At 41.2% G+C, this 20,298-nt stretch overlaps 1 protein-coding gene across 3 annotated transcripts in view; it reads left to right on the top strand.

Moving 5' to 3' along the window:
* The window catches only part of ptprz1a (protein tyrosine phosphatase receptor type Z1a), a 108,450-nt gene extending 88,490 nt beyond the window's left edge, over window positions 1-19,960 (top strand). The window contains exons 5-22 of one of the 3 annotated variants that reach the window (XM_072434915.1): window positions 260-398; window positions 3,118-3,203; window positions 3,458-3,546; window positions 3,880-3,900; window positions 4,711-4,807; window positions 5,507-5,586; window positions 7,903-8,037; window positions 8,234-8,368; window positions 9,985-10,148; window positions 10,526-10,661; window positions 11,680-11,826; window positions 13,421-13,514; window positions 13,849-13,922; window positions 14,000-14,131; window positions 15,018-15,167; window positions 17,377-17,519; window positions 17,735-17,870; window positions 19,702-19,960. In XM_072434915.1, coding sequence (XP_072291016.1) covers window positions 260-398; window positions 3,118-3,203; window positions 3,458-3,546; window positions 3,880-3,900; window positions 4,711-4,807; window positions 5,507-5,586; window positions 7,903-8,037; window positions 8,234-8,368; window positions 9,985-10,148; window positions 10,526-10,661; window positions 11,680-11,826; window positions 13,421-13,514; window positions 13,849-13,922; window positions 14,000-14,131; window positions 15,018-15,167; window positions 17,377-17,519; window positions 17,735-17,870; window positions 19,702-19,845 — 2,102 coding nt within the window. In that variant the 3' untranslated portion in view covers window positions 19,846-19,960. Of the gene's footprint in view, window positions 1-259; window positions 399-3,117; window positions 3,204-3,457; window positions 3,547-3,879; window positions 3,901-4,710; window positions 4,808-5,506; window positions 5,587-7,902; window positions 8,038-8,233; window positions 8,369-9,984; window positions 10,149-10,525; window positions 10,662-11,679; window positions 11,827-13,420; window positions 13,515-13,848; window positions 13,923-13,999; window positions 14,132-15,014; window positions 15,168-17,376; window positions 17,520-17,734; window positions 17,871-19,701 lie in introns of all 3 variants that reach the window. The other 2 variants (XM_072434917.1, XM_072434916.1) reach the window with 2 other exon arrangements.
* The last annotated feature ends 338 nt before the right edge of the window (window positions 19,961-20,298 follow it).

Raw genomic sequence — 20,298 nt, 5'->3', positions numbered from 1 at the left:
GTCAGGTCTGCGGAGAGGCCAGCTGTCTGTTTTCAAGGCTTTTTGAGCTACATACGTCGCCTTTATTGGCTGAAATGTCATGCGCTGGGGCTTTAATGAACATAAATACTTAAAAATGTCTCTTCTCATAGTGACAAATTCACTATCTCCTCTTTTATGTTGTGAAATAATCCTTTTAACCATATATGAAGATAAGAAATTGAGATGTATTCATTCCTCATAACTTATTGTACTAACACGTGTGAATGTATTTGTTCAGAGGCCAGTAACAGCAGTCACGAGTCTCGCGTGGGCTCCATCAGAGACGGGGAGAAGAAGGCTGTGGTCCCTCTGGCCGTCATCTCCACCCTCACTGTGCTCGGCCTCATCGTGCTCATCAGCATCTTCATCTACTGGAGGTCTGGCTCTTTTTTAAATGTCCTGTTGTGATTATGGTTGTTATTGGGACAGAACGTCAGCTACAAATGTCTTTCAACAAAACAGTTTCAAGGCTCACCTACAAAAACTGTCCCATTTTTGTAAAGCTCATTTAATTGTCCGAAAAGGGGTTCTATATAAGGTCAACTCATCATCATCATTATTATACATATAGTAATTTGATATGGTATGTGATATAATAAAGCATCTTGCATTAGAAGCACTGACTACAATGCAGTAGTTCAGTAAATATACAGTAATACATAGACATGTTAAGAAGTATTACATCTTAAGTATTATCTATAAGTCGTAAGGTTTTATCACGCGTAATAAAATAGGAAATCATTGTCAAAAAAGTAAAAACCAGATGTTTTAATGCATTTTTTATCCTTTTGATATGTAACATTTAACATTTCATATGATTAAACAATAAACATTGACATGCTTGTAGTTTTACTGTATATCACCCTCCTGCCCTGCTGCCAAATCCTCTCCCTTTAATGACCTCTTAACGAAGGATAAAGGGGTTGTTTTTGGATTGCTTTTTGTTTTTAAGATTTTCTTGGCCGTATGTTTTATTAGACAGGAGAGGACAGGGTGAAATGGGGGATGAGAGCGGGGAGGACATGCACTAAATGGTGGGGATTCTCATTACGCTGTAGAGCACGTGGAGGCCAGCGTACGTGTGCTGCAACTTAACCACTGGACCACCGGGCAGCACACGGGGGGGGGGGTCGTTTTCATGATCTCCCCATTGTAGTCTGTGTTTATGTTTGTGTTTTTCGCCGCGTGTCCCAAACAAATCGCTCCCCTCTTTGACAATGTCCCCTTCAGGCCTCCCAGTCTGTGTGTCTGCCGCGCTCTAAATGGAGAACTCAAGTGTTTTTTTTTATTTTTATTATTTGCCATTAACCAACCTTGAGAGACGCTGCCGTTTTTCTCGCTTTGAAAGAGCAAATAGTGGTTCAGTGTGAACAAAAGTTCAGTGTGAAACGGTGGAAAGCAAATTTCTGCACGGGCAAAAAGTCAGTCTAAATAATAAGAATAAGAGATAAATGCATGTTGAATTGTATGTGGCTGTAAGAATAGGAGATGTTATGTGGTTGTATTAACGCTGTGGGAGAATGTTTAATCTTATCATCTTTAGTTTGTGTTTTCATTGTACAGCTTAAAGTTCTTTCAGCTCACAACAGTTACTACTTAAAGGTTGACTAATTCCTCCATTTACTGTGAAAAAAGCACTTACATTTTGTTTATTTGTGCTGACAAAGATGTTCAGCTTTGTGCCAGTTTTTGTTTCATGTGGATAATAATAATAACAGATAATAACCATAAACCAAGTCAACAAATTTGTGCTGCCAAAGAAGTTCCTCACTATTTCTAAATAGATTTTAATTTGGAATCTATTTTTATCTTATTTAAAATTAATATTAGTTATGTGGCCTAGCTTAGGGTTAGCATATTCAGTAATTTTAGCATTTTATTAGCATTTACTTTCCTTTAAGTCTAAAACGTACAATATGTGTTGATTATTTATTTTAAAAACATAGTAAATCACAAGTCTAATTGCTTTAAGGACACGATGATACAGTTTCCAAGTTCATTTGAGTGAAAACATCTTTTAAAACAACCCGAGCTCTCAGACGGTGAAATAAGCAACTTGAGAAATCCCATCAAGGACACGCTGTAAACACTTTTGCTGATCCGACTGTACTTTTCTCATCTGGCGCTCTGACATATTCTTCGTGTTTTGGGTTGTGTTGTTGTCGCTGGCAGATTGAGCCAGTGCTAAGCCTGTAATCGTCCCGGGAGGGAGCGGGGCGCAGGGCGGGGGGGATTAGGGGCCGTCCCGTCGGTGGATGGGCCTCTCTGCGTCTGTGTGTCCGCTCTCAAAAGGGCATCGTGGTGATTATGGGAAGGAGCTGTGTCAAGAGTCTGAACACTAATCCAAACTTGTCGAACCAAGTGCTCTTTTGGACTTTTTACGGCTGCTGTTCTGTTTGAATCTGGATTTTGATTTGAATAAACGGTTATTATAAGATTTTAGAATTCACTGGTTTCAGATGTGGTTCAGCACATGTTTTCAGCAGGTTCTCGTGAGTTTATGCGATAATAACACAGAAAAGTATTGGTCTAATCGTATATAAACTGCACCAAACCGCCGCAGTGTCAAGGGGAAATAAGAGAGCTTTTCATTGGCTGGTTTTGGAGCGGCTCGGTGCGGCCCAAACGTGTCTCCACTGTCTTAAGTAAAAGGGTCATTACAGGAAGATTGAATGGGAGAGAGCGGGCTCGGGATGAAAACAAGACGGCAAAATGTCCGACATCAGATTGTTGTTATTTTGCTGCTGCTGGTGGTAATCCCAGGAGCACATTTCTGTCCGGGACAACACAGAGGCGATCTGATCTGGTTAAAAACGTGTCCAGGATTAACTCTACATCTTTCTCCTTGTGTTTGGGGGAAGATTACAGCGTCGGCCAGAATCTGGGCTAACGGCATGTCCCAGTCCAGTCATCCCAAATGTATAGAAACATATTTTTGATTCATACATAATGGTTATAAATAAGGACTGGTTTCTATTGTTCATTCCCTGTTGCTTGTGAACGACTAAAGCCTCATGTATTTTATAATATTTTAAGCACTGCTTGTCTTCTTATTGGATGTGGGTTTGTGTTATGATTATTGATGTTTTTGTGCAGGACGTGTTTCCAGACAGCACATTTCTACATCGACGACAACTCCTCGCCCAGAGTGATTTCTCCAAACCACACCGGCCTCGCTGAAGGTAACGCACAGGAAGAAAACAATGTAATGAACACACAATGGAGTAGATTATGGAATTTTTTTTTTTTCTGTCTCTGAACAAAGAGGATGTGGGTGAAATCTGTTTAGTTTAAGTCTAAATCAGATGGAGTGATGTCTCTGAAGTTACAAAGCCTTCACAAGCGTCCAGCGTGGGGGGGAAGCTTCATTTGAATATTGAATTTAACCATAGATCTGTGAAGTAAAAATACATCCTAATAATTTGTGGTTTATCAGATGAACAGATGACAGTGTTTCCCGTGAAGGACTTTGTCAAACATGTGGCAGATCTTCACGACACCCAAGGTTTCCAGAGAGAGTTTGAGGTACGATGCCACATATTGTGTACATAGTGAGCAAATCAAATGTTGCATAAAGCATGGCCAACATAATGTCCATAGTAACTGTAAGTGTAAAGAGGACATTATGGTGTAGGCGCTGCTGGTCTTTGTTTGTGTTGATGAGAAGGTCTGTGAGCTCCTCTGAAGGAAGAGTTCTGGTGAAGCCTTTTCAGGACAGTCTTTACCAGAACTCTTCCAGTGCTGTACATGGTTTGTACTGCAGTGTCTTAAGTTTTGTGTCTTATCTGTGCGTTTCTGCATCTTTTGTTTTGTGTTGTCATGGAACCGTCTGGCTGCTTCCTCACTTCCTGTTTGTAGATCATGAAGGAGAGCTACGAGGTAAGACTCTCCCTGCAGAGGCTCAGTGTTCTTCATGTCTGCTCTGGATAATAATGTCATGTAATCACGGGTTTATTTAGATGCAAAGGCATGTTGAGCTTAAGTATGTGCCAGTATTCCTGGAATCCTTGCTGCTTGACAGTGCATTTTAAATGTATACATAGCTGAGATGCTCTCATTTAAAAGGTGCTGTATATGACTGTCTTAAAAATGTGAGAAACAAAACGATTTTAAAAACTGTTTGCAGCTGTCCAGTTATTGCTCACTGACATAATGCATTCCCAGCATCGTAATTATTCATTATAATGAGTTTATAAGCACTTATCACAACGTTCAGAGGCCAGAGCAGAGTTTACTGTTACAGTAAAGCTAACAAACATTAGCATCCTTATAGTACAATAAAATGATTTATACTTAAATGCTGACAGTGCACTGAGATCTCATTTTGACCCTAAAACTGCTTTTATAATGTATCTGTACTCAGGGAACTTTATTACCTGAAAAAGTCGGGTATAGCCCTTTAATATTCTATATGTGTTCTATAGAAGTATGAGACTAAAATATGTCCAAATGTTCACTCTGTTGACATCCAGGAGGTCATGGAGCATAAACAAAGTACAAATAAACACAGTTCAGAGTAGTGACGCACACATGCTTGGGCTGTGCCCCCTTCACACACTTTCATTGGACATATTTGAATTTGCCCTTAACATTTCTAGGTTTAAATTGGTATTTCTCAATAAATCCAAAATTCAATTTGTAAATTGTAGTAGATTAACCAAAAGGATTAAACATGTTTGTGTTTTGTAGGAGGTGCAGACGTGCACAGTGGACATGGGTCTGACCGCTGACATCTCCAGTCACCCCGACAACAAAACCAAGAACAGATACAGCAACATCCTGGCCTGTGAGTATTACCATCACTTTACTCTGAATATAGAAGAACATCATCATTGGTTGAGTTTTAAACTAAATATTGGAGATTCTAAATATTTTTATTATAGTACACTTTACATAAAACTATTTAATGTTGCTATAGGTTGAACTGTAAAATGTGTGCATAGTTCATTCATCACTAAGCATTTCTAATTAATTGTAGGTTATAGTGGATACGCTGCCTTCCATAGTGATTCACAGTTTAAACAAAATATCATCTATTTTGAATGGGAGAAAGTCCTCAAAATGCTGCATAAACCAAGAAGCTGCATAAACCAAGAAGCATTAATAAAAGCTGCTGCAATTTCTTTCTATAGGTTCTTAACTTCCTGCTGAAGCATGAGAGGAGTTGTATTCAGATTTACAAGAATAGGCATCAGATTCTACTTTTTATTTGTGCTTGAGTACTAAAAAACTGTACTTTTTACACTCCTGGTGCTGTTTCCTACTCTATCAATGAAAAAAGGTTAACATTGACAATATTGTATAGATGAAATGTATTTGAAAATAATTGAATTTGCACATCATGTTTTTTCAACCAGCTAGATTATAAAACACATTCTCCCAAGTTAAGAAGTACTTTGACCAAATATGTTTGATTCTAACTGGAGCAGCTATTTGGCTCTGACCTCTGTCAACACAGATCTGATCTCTGTTTGTATTTCCACAGATGACCACAGTCGAGTCCGCCTCGCTCCTCTCAGCAAAGAAGGAAGGACCAATGATTACATAAACGCAAACTTTGTCCATGTACGTCAATCTTTTTAGAAGCATTCTATTCATTCATTCTATTCATTCATTCTATTTATTCATTCATTCATTTATTATATTCATTCATTCTATTTATTTATTCATTCATTCATTCTATTTATTCATTCATTCATTTATTATATTCATTCATTCTATTTATTTATTCATTCATTCATTCTATTTATTCATTCATTCATTTATTATATTCATTCATTCTATTTATTTATTCATTCATTCTATTTATTCATTCATTCTATTTATTCATTCTATTCATTTTATTCATTTTATTCATTTTATTCATTCATTCAGTTTGTCAAAGTGTCCTCCCACTGTGCAGATGAATGTAAAGTGCATATGACAGGTTAGACTCATGGAGCTCTTCAAATATCTAGAAAGGATATTTCTAGCTTGAACCTGTTGTGAGTTGGACTAGTGGCCGTCCATAGGTACTGCAGTCCAGAACACATTTTTCTGGTTCCCATAGAACTCAAAGTAAAAACAAACTGCTGGTGTTGGACTGACAGACCTATAGCTTTCACAAAGGCACAACTGCACATGTTCAGTGGACTGAGAACTACTGTTTAAAGGCTAAATCACAGTTGTCTCATTACCATGTTTCATGACCAGGGCTTGGTCAGACTACACCTTTCTCTAAAACATATGAACATAATTCTATTTTAGATTTTACAAATGTTTTTCACAGTTTCATCACTTATATGAAGTTTATAAGCTGTATAAAAAGTTGTGACATCACAACATTCTTGAACCCCTGTAGTTTAAACCTGTATTTGCTGTATACGTGTCTGTCAACATAAATGTACTAATGTCATTATAGCAGGAGAAAGCAGATGAGGTTCAGCATTTGTGGATCATAAGTTTGAATATTTTGTTCAAAAACTGACACTTCCATGGTTACAAAAGCCAATCCCTTCAAATTCTAGAAGGTGAACACAACCTCCTCCATAACCGAGTCTGTTACCTAGTAACCACAGTAAAACAAGGGCCACAGTCCAATTTACACAATATGTATTATTTGATGAATACAATTACACAAGGACACCTTTACATTCTTTAATAAATGTGTAAATTGTCAGATGAAAGAGCTTCCAGAGCAGGGCTGTTCAACTTAGTTTACTAGAGGGCCAGATTTTTTGAAGGGCAAGACGTCTGGGCCGGGGGTCCACTACTACTATGGTCACTAAGTGTCCAACACTGTTTTAACAAAGTTATTGCAATAATAATAATTACAGATAAATTAGATTTTTGTGAGAAAGAAGATACAAAGCACGTTACCATCATTGCTTTGCAAAATTGCCCATCCAGGACTGAACTAATCCAGAATCAATACAGGTCTAAAGCAGGATTAAACAAGGACTAAACCAAGACCAAACCAGTTCTAAACTGGGGCTAACCTAGAATTAAACCAGCAAACAAGATTTATTATTTATTTATCATTATAATTTTTTATATTTGGAAGATGGGTTGTGGGCCTCCAATCACGTGGAGGGCCTGATTTGGCCCTCGGGCCTCATGTTGAACAGCCCTGTTCTAGAGCCTAAAGTGACAGAGGGAATCCTTCATAGAACTCATTACTGTCATTTTCAACTTGTCTTCACAAAGTCCCACCTGAAAGAGAAGTCTTTGCAGATTGTGTGTTCAAAATAATAAAAAAAACATGACAAGTCACTGTCATATAAACTTTTTATCCTGACTTACTCCAACTTGTAAATCCATCCATCCATATTCTACCGCAAGTTCCCTTTCGGGGTCACTCAAAGCGTATTTTGGGGGATTTGTGAAAAGGTCAAGCGACAAAAGCAGCGAGTGGCAGTCAAGTCGGTGAGTGTTTTGAAGGAGCTCTCCAGCGCGGCTCCTCCGACAGGTACAAGGCTCCTCGCTCCGTAATGCCGACCAAGGTCCATACTCTATTTGCCCTCTGATTGGCTGCCGTCCTCCGTTTGAATTGACTCGGCAGGTTTCAGCCCACGCTTAACTTTTCACATAACGCTATCCTTGATTAGTTTGATTTTACTTTAAGAAGTGCACTGAAGTCTTTTTCAGGTGCTATAACCTTGATGCTGACTTAAAATATGTGACAAAGGAATATTGTCAGAAAATGTGGCTTGAAATTCATGCATGTTAAGAAGCTAAAATTATGTATATAAAAAGTAACAAAAACGAAAAAGTTCCAAAGACTGCGAGTAGTACTAAAGATTGAACTATTTTGATCAATCAATTGGACCTTTTCTAATCCGTGTTAGAATGATCTTCAATTGTAAACCAACTTTGAAATTCATCTTTTACCATTTTTTCCAGGGTTTTAAGAAGCCAAAGCTGTACATCGCAGCCCAGGGGCCCCTCAAATCCAGCACGGAGGATTTTTGGAGAATGATCTGGGAACAAAACGTGGGAGTTATCGTCATGATCACAAACCTGGTGGAGAACGGACGAGTGAGTCGGCCATTCGAAACAAATCTGTGTTAGCTAAAGAATAGTGTCTGTTGCTTGGAAAGGTGTAGATGATATAAAGCGTTATCTAAAGGTTGTTTCTGTTGCTGTGTGTCGTGTGCCGTGTGTCATGTGTCGTGTGTCGTGTGTTGTGTGTCGTGTGTCGTGTGTCGTGCGTGGTGCGTTCACTGCCCCTCAGAGAAAGTGTGACCAGTATTGGCCGGCTGAGGTGCAGGAGGAGTACGGCAGTTTCCTGGTGACAGTGAAGAGCTCCAAACCACTGGCCTATTACACTGTCAGGACGTTCAGCATCAGGAACACCAGCACCAAGAAGGTAACACTGATTTTAACCTATTTTATTCAATGACTTCTTTTTGGTATTGAAAATGCATAAGGAATAAGTCATAATGTTAAATTTACCGTAAAGAGGACATAAGTCAACTTAATGAGCCAATGGCGTTTCCTCATATTTTTTTACTCAAAGTTGTATTTTGATTGACGCCTGCATGTTCCAGTTAACCCTGTACTGTTTCGCAACTGAAGCGCAAGTGCTTAGAAAATTCCAGTTTCCACCTTCCCCCTTGTCCCGCCCACACCCCTGTACTTTGTTGCAATTATTTGAAACATGTAGACTCATGCTATACTAAAATATTGCATAGCCACTTTTCAAACATAAAACATGTTGTTGACAAGTTGCTGCTTGTTACAGTGAAATGTCACTATAAAGAGGCGGGGCTTATCAGTTCTGCAGTTTGGAACAGGAAGTCAATGGACCTGTTTCTATTATTAAAGGTGGAATGGACGTGGTGTGGACTGCCCATTAGTCCTGCCACGTATCAATCATAGAACTCATCTACCGCTCACCTGCAGCCTCGTGCGGCTCGTCCCCAGGAGAGCAGCACGTTTCCCTGTGTCTAGGCGCATGGAACTATCATAATATAGTTCCCTCAGTGTACGCGACAAAATGAAGACTCAGAAGACTCAAGCTGACTCAGAAGAGACGGAAGAGAGAGATGCGATGAGATCCGTCGCGCTAATAAACAAACACTTCCGCTTGTTCTCAAATCGGCGAAAAATCGTCCATTACGCCTTTAAGTCATTTTAGAATGCTGCGATTTACGATTAAACTTTTTTTAAAATTATGATATACTTATTTTCTAGTTGAATGCTAGATACCTGACAAAAGCATTATAATGTATTCCACCCTGGAGAGACGCAGAGACGACAAAGAAAGGACTGTTTAGCAAGCTTTATTACATGGGTTATTTGGCGCTCAGACCCCGGCAGAAGACATTGCGATCATGGGCACTCCATGATCTATTTGTATTAGATGTCTCCCTCAGGGCCTGGAGACTGGTGGTGGTAGATATGGTGAGAGGGAGATGATTAGGATGAGAGGGATGCAGAGGAGGAGGAGGGGAGGTGGTGGGTCGCAGTACGGTCTGAAGCGGCCGAGCCAACTGAGTGAGGGTTAATGTCGGACCGGCTGTGCGCTGATGGGAGCAGAGGCGCGACGTGTCGCGGGGAGGAGTCACTTGGGTGCGTTGATTGAGGATGGGGAGCAGGTGCGAGGGGCGATGTCCTGGGAATCCCCTGTCCTTAGACCCTCCTTCTGTCCTTGGGACTCTCCTTCTCGGCCAGGAAAAAATACAAAAACCTCCATGGGAAAAAGTAGAAACCTGGAGGAGTTCCGTGGTGAAGGAGAGATCTGAACTCTCACAGACGGACGGGCCGGACTGTTGGTTGCGCCGGGGAGCAGGTGGCCTTGATGTAGGTGGGTGGAGTTAGGTCTTCCAGGCTGAATTTACGCAGGCTTCATGTCTCCTTTAATATAGCAGTTGTTTTATTTTGTAGTGAGTTATGGAGCAGCCTTTCAGAAACAGCTCTCCAAATAAAATACACTCACTGACACAAAAGAATGAATGATTTGAACATGTGTGCCTCCCACAGGGCTCTCAGAAAGGCCGCAGCAGTGAACGGACACTGACCCAGTTTCACTACACCCAGTGGCCCGACATGGGGGTCCCTGAGCTGGCACTGCCCCTGCTCAGCTTCATCCGGAAGTCCTCCAGGGCCCGGACGGAGGACATGGGCCCACTGGTGGTGCACTGCAGGTGGGAGACACCCCAAACACCACCACATGTGTGTTCTTGGTTGATTAAAACCTGTCCCACTAATTGATTTGTCCAGTAGAAAGGGGGTGGGGCAAAAGCTTTCAAAACTATGAATTATCACAATGTTCTGCCCATGAATGTGACCCAAACTGCACTCACCAGACCAGAACTGTACGGAAGATAAGAAAAGGCAGATTTAACTCATGATTCGCTTTCAAATCTTCAACTAACTCATTCTAGGCCTTCTTTTTTCCACTGTTGTTCTGCTTACAATCAAAATAAAATGATTATAATAAAAATGCTAGTATCTTTACTCTCAGAATGTTGTGATTGTTTAGATATTCCTGCTAACCCTCATGTTCCCTCCTGTTGCCTAGCGCCGGAGTGGGTCGGACAGGGGCCTACATTGTCCTGGACAGTATGCTGAAGCAGATCACAGAAGAAGGAACCGTTAATATCACTGGGTTCCTCAAACACATCAGGGCTCAGAGGAACTATCTGGTCCAAACGGAGGTGAGTGAACCCCAAATGGGAAATGGGAATTCTGGAGCAGCACATGTGTTTGTTTGATTGATTTGAACAATTGAACAGAACTCCATCATGTGGAAGTCTGAGCTGTTTACACTGCGTCTGCCCCAAAGGTTAACTCTAACTCAGCTTTCACTTACTTTAGCCTCGAAAGGGAATAAACAACCGTACATATAAACTGACCTCAGCATTTATACAAAGAGCGTAGAGTGTTTGTCAAGGTGATATTATGTACTACATTGTTCACTACTATTTCAAAGCACTCGTGCTGAGGCATTTGTTGTGTCTCACAAAAGATGTTGGAAGTCCCCTTCTTATACTGCCCTATGTAGTTTTTTTGCCCTTCTCTAGCAGAGGTGCAGAGCCATATTATGCTTTTCCGTTTCTCTAACTCTGTTAAAGTTATTCTTGTGTTTATGGAAATCTTTGGTCATCTCGATACATTAAAAACAGCTGACCAACTTGAGAAGCTTTGGCGAAACGTCTCTGTAATATCTGCCAGTAGATATTCACTTATTCACAATGTTATAATGATTTATTCATTAACGGTCTTTTGCGAGGCAGTAAGTTTGGGGATGTAATTACCACAGCCCAAACATGTCAACAAGGTCATTACATCTCTTAAATATATTGACATTGTAAGTTTGTGGAATTATTATTATAATCATTATTCTTCAGTAAGAAGCTACACAAGTTGCTGCATCTTCTTCTTTTTCTTCTTCTAATTTTCCCAAATGTGTTCAGTAAAATAAAAAAAAATACTCCCTTGTCTTGTCTAATTATTTTCAATTATTTAGATAGTAGTATTTTAAGTATAGTTTCTGCCTTATGGTCGAACTCATTCAAATTATTCAGACTTAAGACTGGCAAAAAGCGCATGCAGTGACTTTTACACCCCACTGACCATGACATTTACACATCCAGTTAAATACAGCGTCACAATGACACCTGCACACACGCTGCAGTCCCTTGAACGCCGTTGAGATTCTTGTCTATTTTCCAGGAACAATACGTCTTTATCCACGAGGCTCTGGTGGAAGCCGTGCTGTGCGGAGACACTGAAGCAGCAGCGTCGCATTTGCACAGATACGTGGATGAGCTGCTGACCCCGCGGCATGCTGGGAAAACACGCCTCGACAAACAGTTTAAGGTCAGATGCTTGTGACAGTGTAATGATATTAGAATATGTGCTGGCAGTGGGAGAACGTCAAATATATGAGCATGACGTCTCTGTAGTACTGGACTGTAACCAACCAACCTGTTCACCAACCCCCTATCCCCGCCCACATCCCTGCACTTATTTACAGTTACTGTAAGTCGCACCTTTTTTCATAGTTTTGGCCGGGGTGCGACTTATATTTATACTTATATACTTGTACTTATACTCTGCAGTGACTTATATGTGATATTATTTGTTATTTTCACACTTGCAATCGCATTTCATACTCCAGTGCAACTAATATATGTTGTTTTCTTCTCTATTATGCATTTTTTGGCGACTTATACTCCAATGTGACTTATATTCTGGAAAATACGGTATTTGAGAAGAAGAGTCTTCATGTGTCTGTGAGTGACACATGAAGACTCTAAAATGTCTCGTAGCCTCTTTTCAAAAATAAAACACGTATTACCAGCCGTTTTTAGATCAATATTGTGATTCACAATGAACAAAATGTAAAATTATGATCTATTATATTATAGTTCAGTACTATGTACTAAAAACCATAATATGTCTCCTTTAAAGGCGCAATGGACGATTTTTCGGCGATTTGAGAACGCAGGCGGAAGTGCGCATGCCACGCCCCCGTGTGGACTGATACAACACACACATGCGTTTGTTTATTAGCGCAACGGATCACATCGCATCTCTCGTCTCCCGTAGATTTCCGTCTCTTCTGAGCCAGCTCGAACCGTCTTTCTCCGTTAATTAGGTCCCGTACACTGAGGGAACTATATTATGATAGATCAATGCGCTTAGACACGCGGAAACGTGGGGACGAGCCGCACGCGGCTGCAGGAGAGCGGTAGGTGCGTTTTATGATTGATACGTGGCAGGACAAATCGGCAGTCCACGCCACGAGGAAATGAGACTCAGATTTGGGCCAAAAAAATTGTCCATTCAAGCTTTAAAGTATATGACCAAAGACCAAAATATTCCATCATCATTTTAGCATTGAAAAATAAATAAAAAAAAACACATTGTATTTTGCAGTTCTAAAAGGTTCAATAATGCATGTAAAGCATGTTATTTAATATTTTACTTTTAGGACAAATGTCATGTCATAAATTATAATGTTTGGAGTTTCTTCATATTGTGTTCATGTCTTTAAACATGTTAGTGGAGCTTTAATTATCAGACAAATGCAAAAGGCCTGTAAAATGAATCAAAAAAGTGCAGACGTATCACCTTATACATTTACAACATCACTTTTTGTCTTTGTATTTTTAATCAGCCCTTTTTGTAGCATTTTTATAAATATAAACGATATACTCAATATTCTTTCTTTACTTTAACACGCCTCCAAACACGAGCTGAAATATGCACTTTCTTTACAGCCGTAACTGCAAGTCCTGACCTGAGAGTTTGAATGTTAAATTTGTAAATAGAATAAATCTCTCCTCATACTGTACATTACTCCAGACTTCTGTGCTTGACATCTGCCTGTGCCGGAGCAGGAGAAATACAGTCTTTAAAAGAAAGTGTTTGGAGCTTAACTGACACAACATTGAACTCTTTCCTGCAGCTGCTCTGTCATTCTTCACCAAAGCAGTGCGACTTCACCGCAGCCTCACAGCAGAGCAACGCCAGCAAGAACCGGAGCGCCGCCATCTTACCCAGTGAGTCCTCCACACTCCCACGCAGAGGTGGAGGGTGGCTTTTGTCTGGGCTGACCACCTGACAAGAGGATGACGCTTTGTTTAAATGTTTAAGTGCAACATTACATTCGATTCTGCTCCAAATAAAGCCTCAGCGGCCCAAACAAACATCAGCCTGTTCTGGAGCCTTTAGCTAAAAGAGTTTATTTGCTATCGGCTACTCTTGATTCTAAAGAAACAAGTATCTGTGTGGAGCATCTTTGTAAACTGTATTTATTCGTGGATCTGTGTCTAGTTTGCATCAGTCCCAAGCCAGTTTCTTGCTTGTAACTCTTGTGTTTGTGCGTGGCTGCAGCTGAGCGGTCTCGCGTGCGGTTACTGACGTCGGCAGGAGAAACGTCCGACTACATCAACGCGTCGTACATCACCGTAAGAGCGGCTGTAGCTCTGCTCGTCCTGGTGTGATCAGCGTGTTCATTGTGGTACAATGCTCTTCTTGTTGACAGGGTTACAGACACAGCAGAGAGTTCATCATTACCCAGAATCCATTGCCTGGGACGGTCAAGGACTTTTGGAGGATGATTTGGGAGCACAACGCTGAGGTGGTGGTGTCACTGCCCGGGCCGAGTACCTGTGGGGTAACAACACCTGCACACACACACACACACACACACACACACAGAGACACACACACACACACAGAGAGAGACAGACACACACACACAGAGACACACAGACACACACACACACACACACAGAGACACACACACACACAGAGAGACAGACACACACACACACAGAGAGAGACAGACACACACACACAGAGACACACAGACACACACACACAGAGACACACACACACACACAGAGAGAGACAGACACACACACACACACGCACACAGACACACACACACACACAGAGAGAGACAGACACACACACACAGAGACACACAGACACACACACAGACACACACAGACACACACACACACACACACACGCACACAGACACACACACACACACACACACACAGACACAGACACACAGACACAGACACACACACACACACGCACACACACACAGACACACACGCACACACACAGACACACACACACACACACACAGACACACACACAGACACACACACACACACACACGCACACACACACACACACACACAGACACACACGCACACACACACAGACACAGACACACACACAGACACACACACACACACACACACAGACACACACACACACAGACACACACACACACAGACACACACACACACAGACACACACACACACACACACACAGACACACACACACACACACACACACACAGACACACACACACACAGACACACACACACACAGACACACACACACACAGACACACACACACACACACACACACACAGACACACACACACACACACACACACACACACACAGACACAGACACACATTATGTCCATGTTCACTGCAGAATGGTTCAATGTCTGGCTGGGTGTGGTTAAAGGAGGAGGAGGCGGGGTCCCGTGCCTTCTGGCCTCGGAAGGGAGAGCCAATCAGCTGCGAGGCGTTCACGGTCACACAGAAATCGGAGAACCACATCTGCCTGACCAACGAGGACATGCTGGTGCTGCAGGAGTACACACTGGAGGCCACACAAGTGAGAGCGCCACACCTTATGTCACACTGTCTAGAATCAACATTTATACTATATACTATAATAGTACATCTGTGTTGATAGAACATACCGGAGAACAATCAATGTAATGTATTTAAATCATGTTTTTACTTCCCCATATGTCTCCTCCACAGCACTAAATATCCTCATTAAATTACACATAGTTTTCCAATGAAGTTGTGTTTGATTTGCTCGACAACAACAGAATACATAAAATAATAAAATGTGGCGTGACTGTAACACAAGTTTAACATCTAAAGTGTGTCCTGTGGTGTGACATGGAAGAGCACACTGACAACATCACCTGTCATGGGGTCAAAGGTTAAACCACAGGTCAAAAGAAATTATTATTTTCTTACTTATGAAAAATACAACTTTCTTGACGTAGAATGTTGCACTAGTTTGATGTTCTGCTTTATTTCCTAAAAAAATTAATACTCTGTGGCAGTTAATTGATCATTATTGAACTAAAACAGACACATTAGGTCATTTAGAATATTTGTAATTCAATCCAGTGAATGTCCTGCAGTGAAGTATCACCTGTGGCACTGCAGCACATGTTAAAATATATCATAGTATTTATTGTGTGTATTTTGCAGGACATAAAAAGGCAAGTTACACTTTCAATCCCTCCGTCCAAATGTTCCCAGCGAGATCGTCATTAAATCATCTGGATTATGTTTAATGATGTTATGTTTAATGGCGTTTCCTTCTATCTCCAGTAATAGTCAGTTAGTATCATTTATGGAACTTCACACTGTTAGTCCTGAACACGTGCAATACTTGACATACTTGACTGACTTAACCATGTGCAATACCGTCATATTCATGTGCAATACGGACTTAACCATGTGCAATACCGTCATATTCATGTGCAATATTGACTTAACCATGTGCAATACCGTCATATTCATGTGCAATACTGACTTAACCATGTGCAATACCGTCATATTCATGTGCAATACCGTCATATTCATGTGCAATACTGACTTAACCATGTGCAATACCGTCATATTCATGTGCAATACTGACTTAACCATGTGCAATACCGTCATTCATGTGCAATACTGACTTAACCATGTGCAATACCGTCATATTCATGTGCAATACTGAATTAACCATGTGCAATACCGTCATATTCATGTGCAATACTGACTTAACCATGTGCAATACCGTCATATTCATGTGCAATACTGACTTAACCATGTGCAATACCGTCATATTCATGTGCAATACTGACTTAACCATGTGCAATACCGTCATATTCATGTGCAATACTGACTTAACCATGTGCAATACCGTCATATTCATGTGCAATACTGACTTAACCATGTGCAATACCGTCATATTCATGTGCAATACTGACTTAACCATGTGCATTACCGTCATATTCATGTGCAATACTGACTTAACCATGTGCAATACCGTCATATTCATGTGCAATACTGACTTAACCATGTGCAATACCGTCATATTCATGTGCAATACTGACTTAACCATGTGCAATACCGTCATATTCATGTGCAATACTGACTTAACCATGTGCAATACCGTCATATTCATGTGCAATACTGACTTAACCATGTGCAATACCGTCATTTTCATGTGCAATACTGACTTAACCATGTGCAATACCGTCATATTCATGTGCAATACTGACTTAACCATGTGCAATACCGTCATATTCATGTGCAATACTGACTTAACCATGTGCAATACCGTCATATTCATGTGCAATACTGACTTAACCATGTGCAATACCGTCATATTCATGTGCAATTACTGTCATACTCACAAGCAATTAAGGCCATATTCATGTGCATATAACTGATGTAAATAAGAGTGTTTTATTTTAGTTACTTACTTACCATTAGTATTAGTATTATTTAGTCTTATTTATGCTAGCTATTTTTTACTTTAATTTATTTTATTTTATTATATTATTATTTTTATCTTTATATTTTTCTTTATCTTTATCTTTCTTTCTTTTTGTTTTTTTGAAACTTCCTATAAGTGATCCGTCCTTTTCCTTTGCATCTACCTGCATTGCAACAATGAAATTTCCCCATGTGTGGACAATAAAGGAATATCTTATCTTATCACGTGTGAAACATAAGAGCAACAAACTAGACAAACGCTGTATTTCTACGTGTTTGACTTGAACCCTGAACACGTCTGAACTCACGTGCAGGACGATTTCGTGCTGGAGGTGAGACACTACCGCGCCCCCCGCTGGCCGAACCCGGACAGTCCCATCCGGAGCACGTTCGAGCTGCTGAACCTGGTGAAGGACGGGACGCGCTCAAAGGAAGGGCCCACCGTCGTCCACGATGAGTGCGTTTATCTCACCTACACTTTACATACGTTTAGACTGTTTTCAACTGTATTTGTCCAAGTCACGAGTGAGTAACGACAAAGCGTAACCGCGGTGACCAGGAAAGTGTGGTGTTTTTTTGCCAGAATTGAATGAATAACGTCTTTTTCAGAGTTTGCAAATGGAAATGGGAGCACGGGAGAATGTTTTTGTAATGGAATGTTGTGTTTCCCAGTGTGGGCGGGGTCACGGCGGGGACCTTCTGTGCTCTGTTGTCGCTGAGTCGGCAGCTGGAGGCCGAACAGTCGCTCGACGTCTTTCAAGTCGCCAAACTCACAAACCTGCAGAGGCCGGGAGTGTTCAGCGGCGTGGTACGTTTGTGAGCAAAGGTCGTGTTTTCAATACGGCCCAGTGTCCTCAAGGTCATCAGCTTTAGTCTGCGTTTACTACTGAGGGTTATTACTAGTGTAGTACATGTTTCTATAATTATCTTATCGACAATGTTTAATCAGTTTTAGTATTTTGAGTAACATCATTCTGGGGATTCAAAAGTAAAAAAGGAGAAATTAAAAAGAGAAAATGCTCTGTGAAATTTAAACAACTACTTTTATTTTATAAAAATAGTGGTTTCCAGACACTACTTTTACTTTGAATATTTTTTTTATAATTTTTGTGTCAATCCTTTGAAAATACAGAATTTGGTTCATTATTTAAATATTTTGTCCGTACACTTACTCACACGTACGTCCATCGTTCAATCACAATACGTCAGCAATTTTCCCTCAAATACCTTTTTACTCTTGAGTCATTCATTCCATCACTACTTTGTACTTTTACTTCAGTCTTTATTTTATTTTCAAGTAACTGTAGTCTGGTTTTAGTACTGACACGCGGATACTCTTGTACACGCGACGCGGATACTCTTGTAAACGCGAGGATACTCTTTTAACGCGAGGATACTCTTTTAACGCGAGGATACTCTTGTACGCGCGCAGATACTCTTGTAAACGCGAGGATACTCTTTTAACGCGAGGATACTCTTTTAACGCGAGGATACTCTTGTACGCGCGACGCGGATACTCTTGTACACGCGACGCGGATACTCTTGTAAACACGAGGATACTCTTGTAAGCACGAGGATACTCTTGTACGCACGCGGATACTCTTGTACGCACGTGGATACTCTTGTGGATACTCTTGTACGCACGCGGATACTCTTGTGGATACTCTTGTACGCACGCGGATACTCTTGTACGCACGCGGATACTCTTGTACGCACGCGGATACTCTTGTACGCACGCGGATACTCTTGTACACGCGACGCAGATACTCTTGTACACGCGACGCGGATACTCTTGTACACGCGACGCAGATACTCTTGTAAACACGAGGATACTCTTGTAAACACGAGGATACTCTTGTAAGCACGAGGATACTCTTGTAAGCACGAGGATACTCTTGTACGCACGCGGATACTCTTGTACGCACGTGGATACTCTTGTGGATACTCTTGTACGCACGCGGATACTCTTGTGGATACTCTTGTACGCACGCGGATACTCTTGTACGCACGCGGATACTCTTGTACGCACGCGGATACTCTTGTACGCACGCGGATACTCTTGTACGCACGCGGATACTCTTGTACGCACGCGGATACTCTTGTACGCACGCGGATACTCTTGTACGCACGCGGATACTCTTGTACGCACGCGGATACTCTTGTGGATACTCTTGTACGCACGTGGATACTCTTGTGGATACTCTTGTACGCACGCGGATACTCTTGTGGATACTCTTGTACGCACGTGGATACTCTTGTGGATACTCTTGTACACACGTGGATACTCTTGTGGATACTCTTGTACGCACGCGGATACTCTTGTGGATACTCTTGTACGCACGTGGATACTCTTGTGGATACTCTTGTACACACGTGGATACTCTTGTGGATACTCTTGTACGCACGTGGATACTCTTGTGGATACTCTTGTACGCACGTGGATACTCTTGTGGATACTCTTGTACGCACGTGGATACTCTTGTGGATACTCTTGTACACACGTGGATACTCTTGTGGATACTCTTGTACGCACGTGGATACTCTTGTGGATACTCTTGTACGCACGTGGATACTCTTGTGGATACTCTTGTACGCACGCGGATACTCTTGTACACACGTGGATACTCTTGTTTCCGCAGGAGCAGTTCCAGTTCCTGTACAGGGCGATGCTGAGTCTGGTGGGGAAACAGGAGGACGACATGGCGCTTCAGTCCTCAGACAACAACGGGACCATCGTCGTGGGAACAGCCAGCGCCGCCGAGAGCCTGGAGTCACTAGTTTAACACTCTCTATGGACTCTTCTTCTTCTCCTTAACCCAGCGTAAAATACTGTCTTAAAAATACAATCAGGCTCAACATTATGACCCAACAGTGTCGGATACTTTAGATAATTACGCAGTAGATCAGGAACAACTCACTAAGACGTCTATTTTCAAAAGTGCCCATGTTGTTGTTGTTGTTGTTGTTGTTGTTGTTGTTGTTTGCCGTCAGCGGAGAGTATATTATTCAAGTAGTAAAGAGAAAGTAAATAGAGCAAATGACGATGGATCTATGATTTGGAGTTAAATCATTAAATATACATTAATAACATACATAAGGAACTACACATTTATTAACCCTAATAAAGCATGAACAAAGACTTAATTCATAATGAAGAAACAGTTTATTTAGAATGATTCAAGTAAGTACTTCAAACCCTGACCTTGACTACTTTATGAAGAGGTGGTGGAAGAAGA

The sequence above is a fragment of the Eucyclogobius newberryi genome, unplaced genomic scaffold, assembly GCF_026437365.1.
Source record: "Eucyclogobius newberryi isolate DKJ021-1_F unplaced genomic scaffold, fEucNew1.0.hap1 SCAF_7, whole genome shotgun sequence".
NCBI classification, from domain to species: domain Eukaryota; kingdom Metazoa; phylum Chordata; class Actinopteri; order Gobiiformes; family Gobiidae; genus Eucyclogobius; species Eucyclogobius newberryi.
The sequence above is the reverse complement of the archived record's forward strand: the minus strand, read 5'-3'. Positions and strand labels throughout refer to the sequence as shown.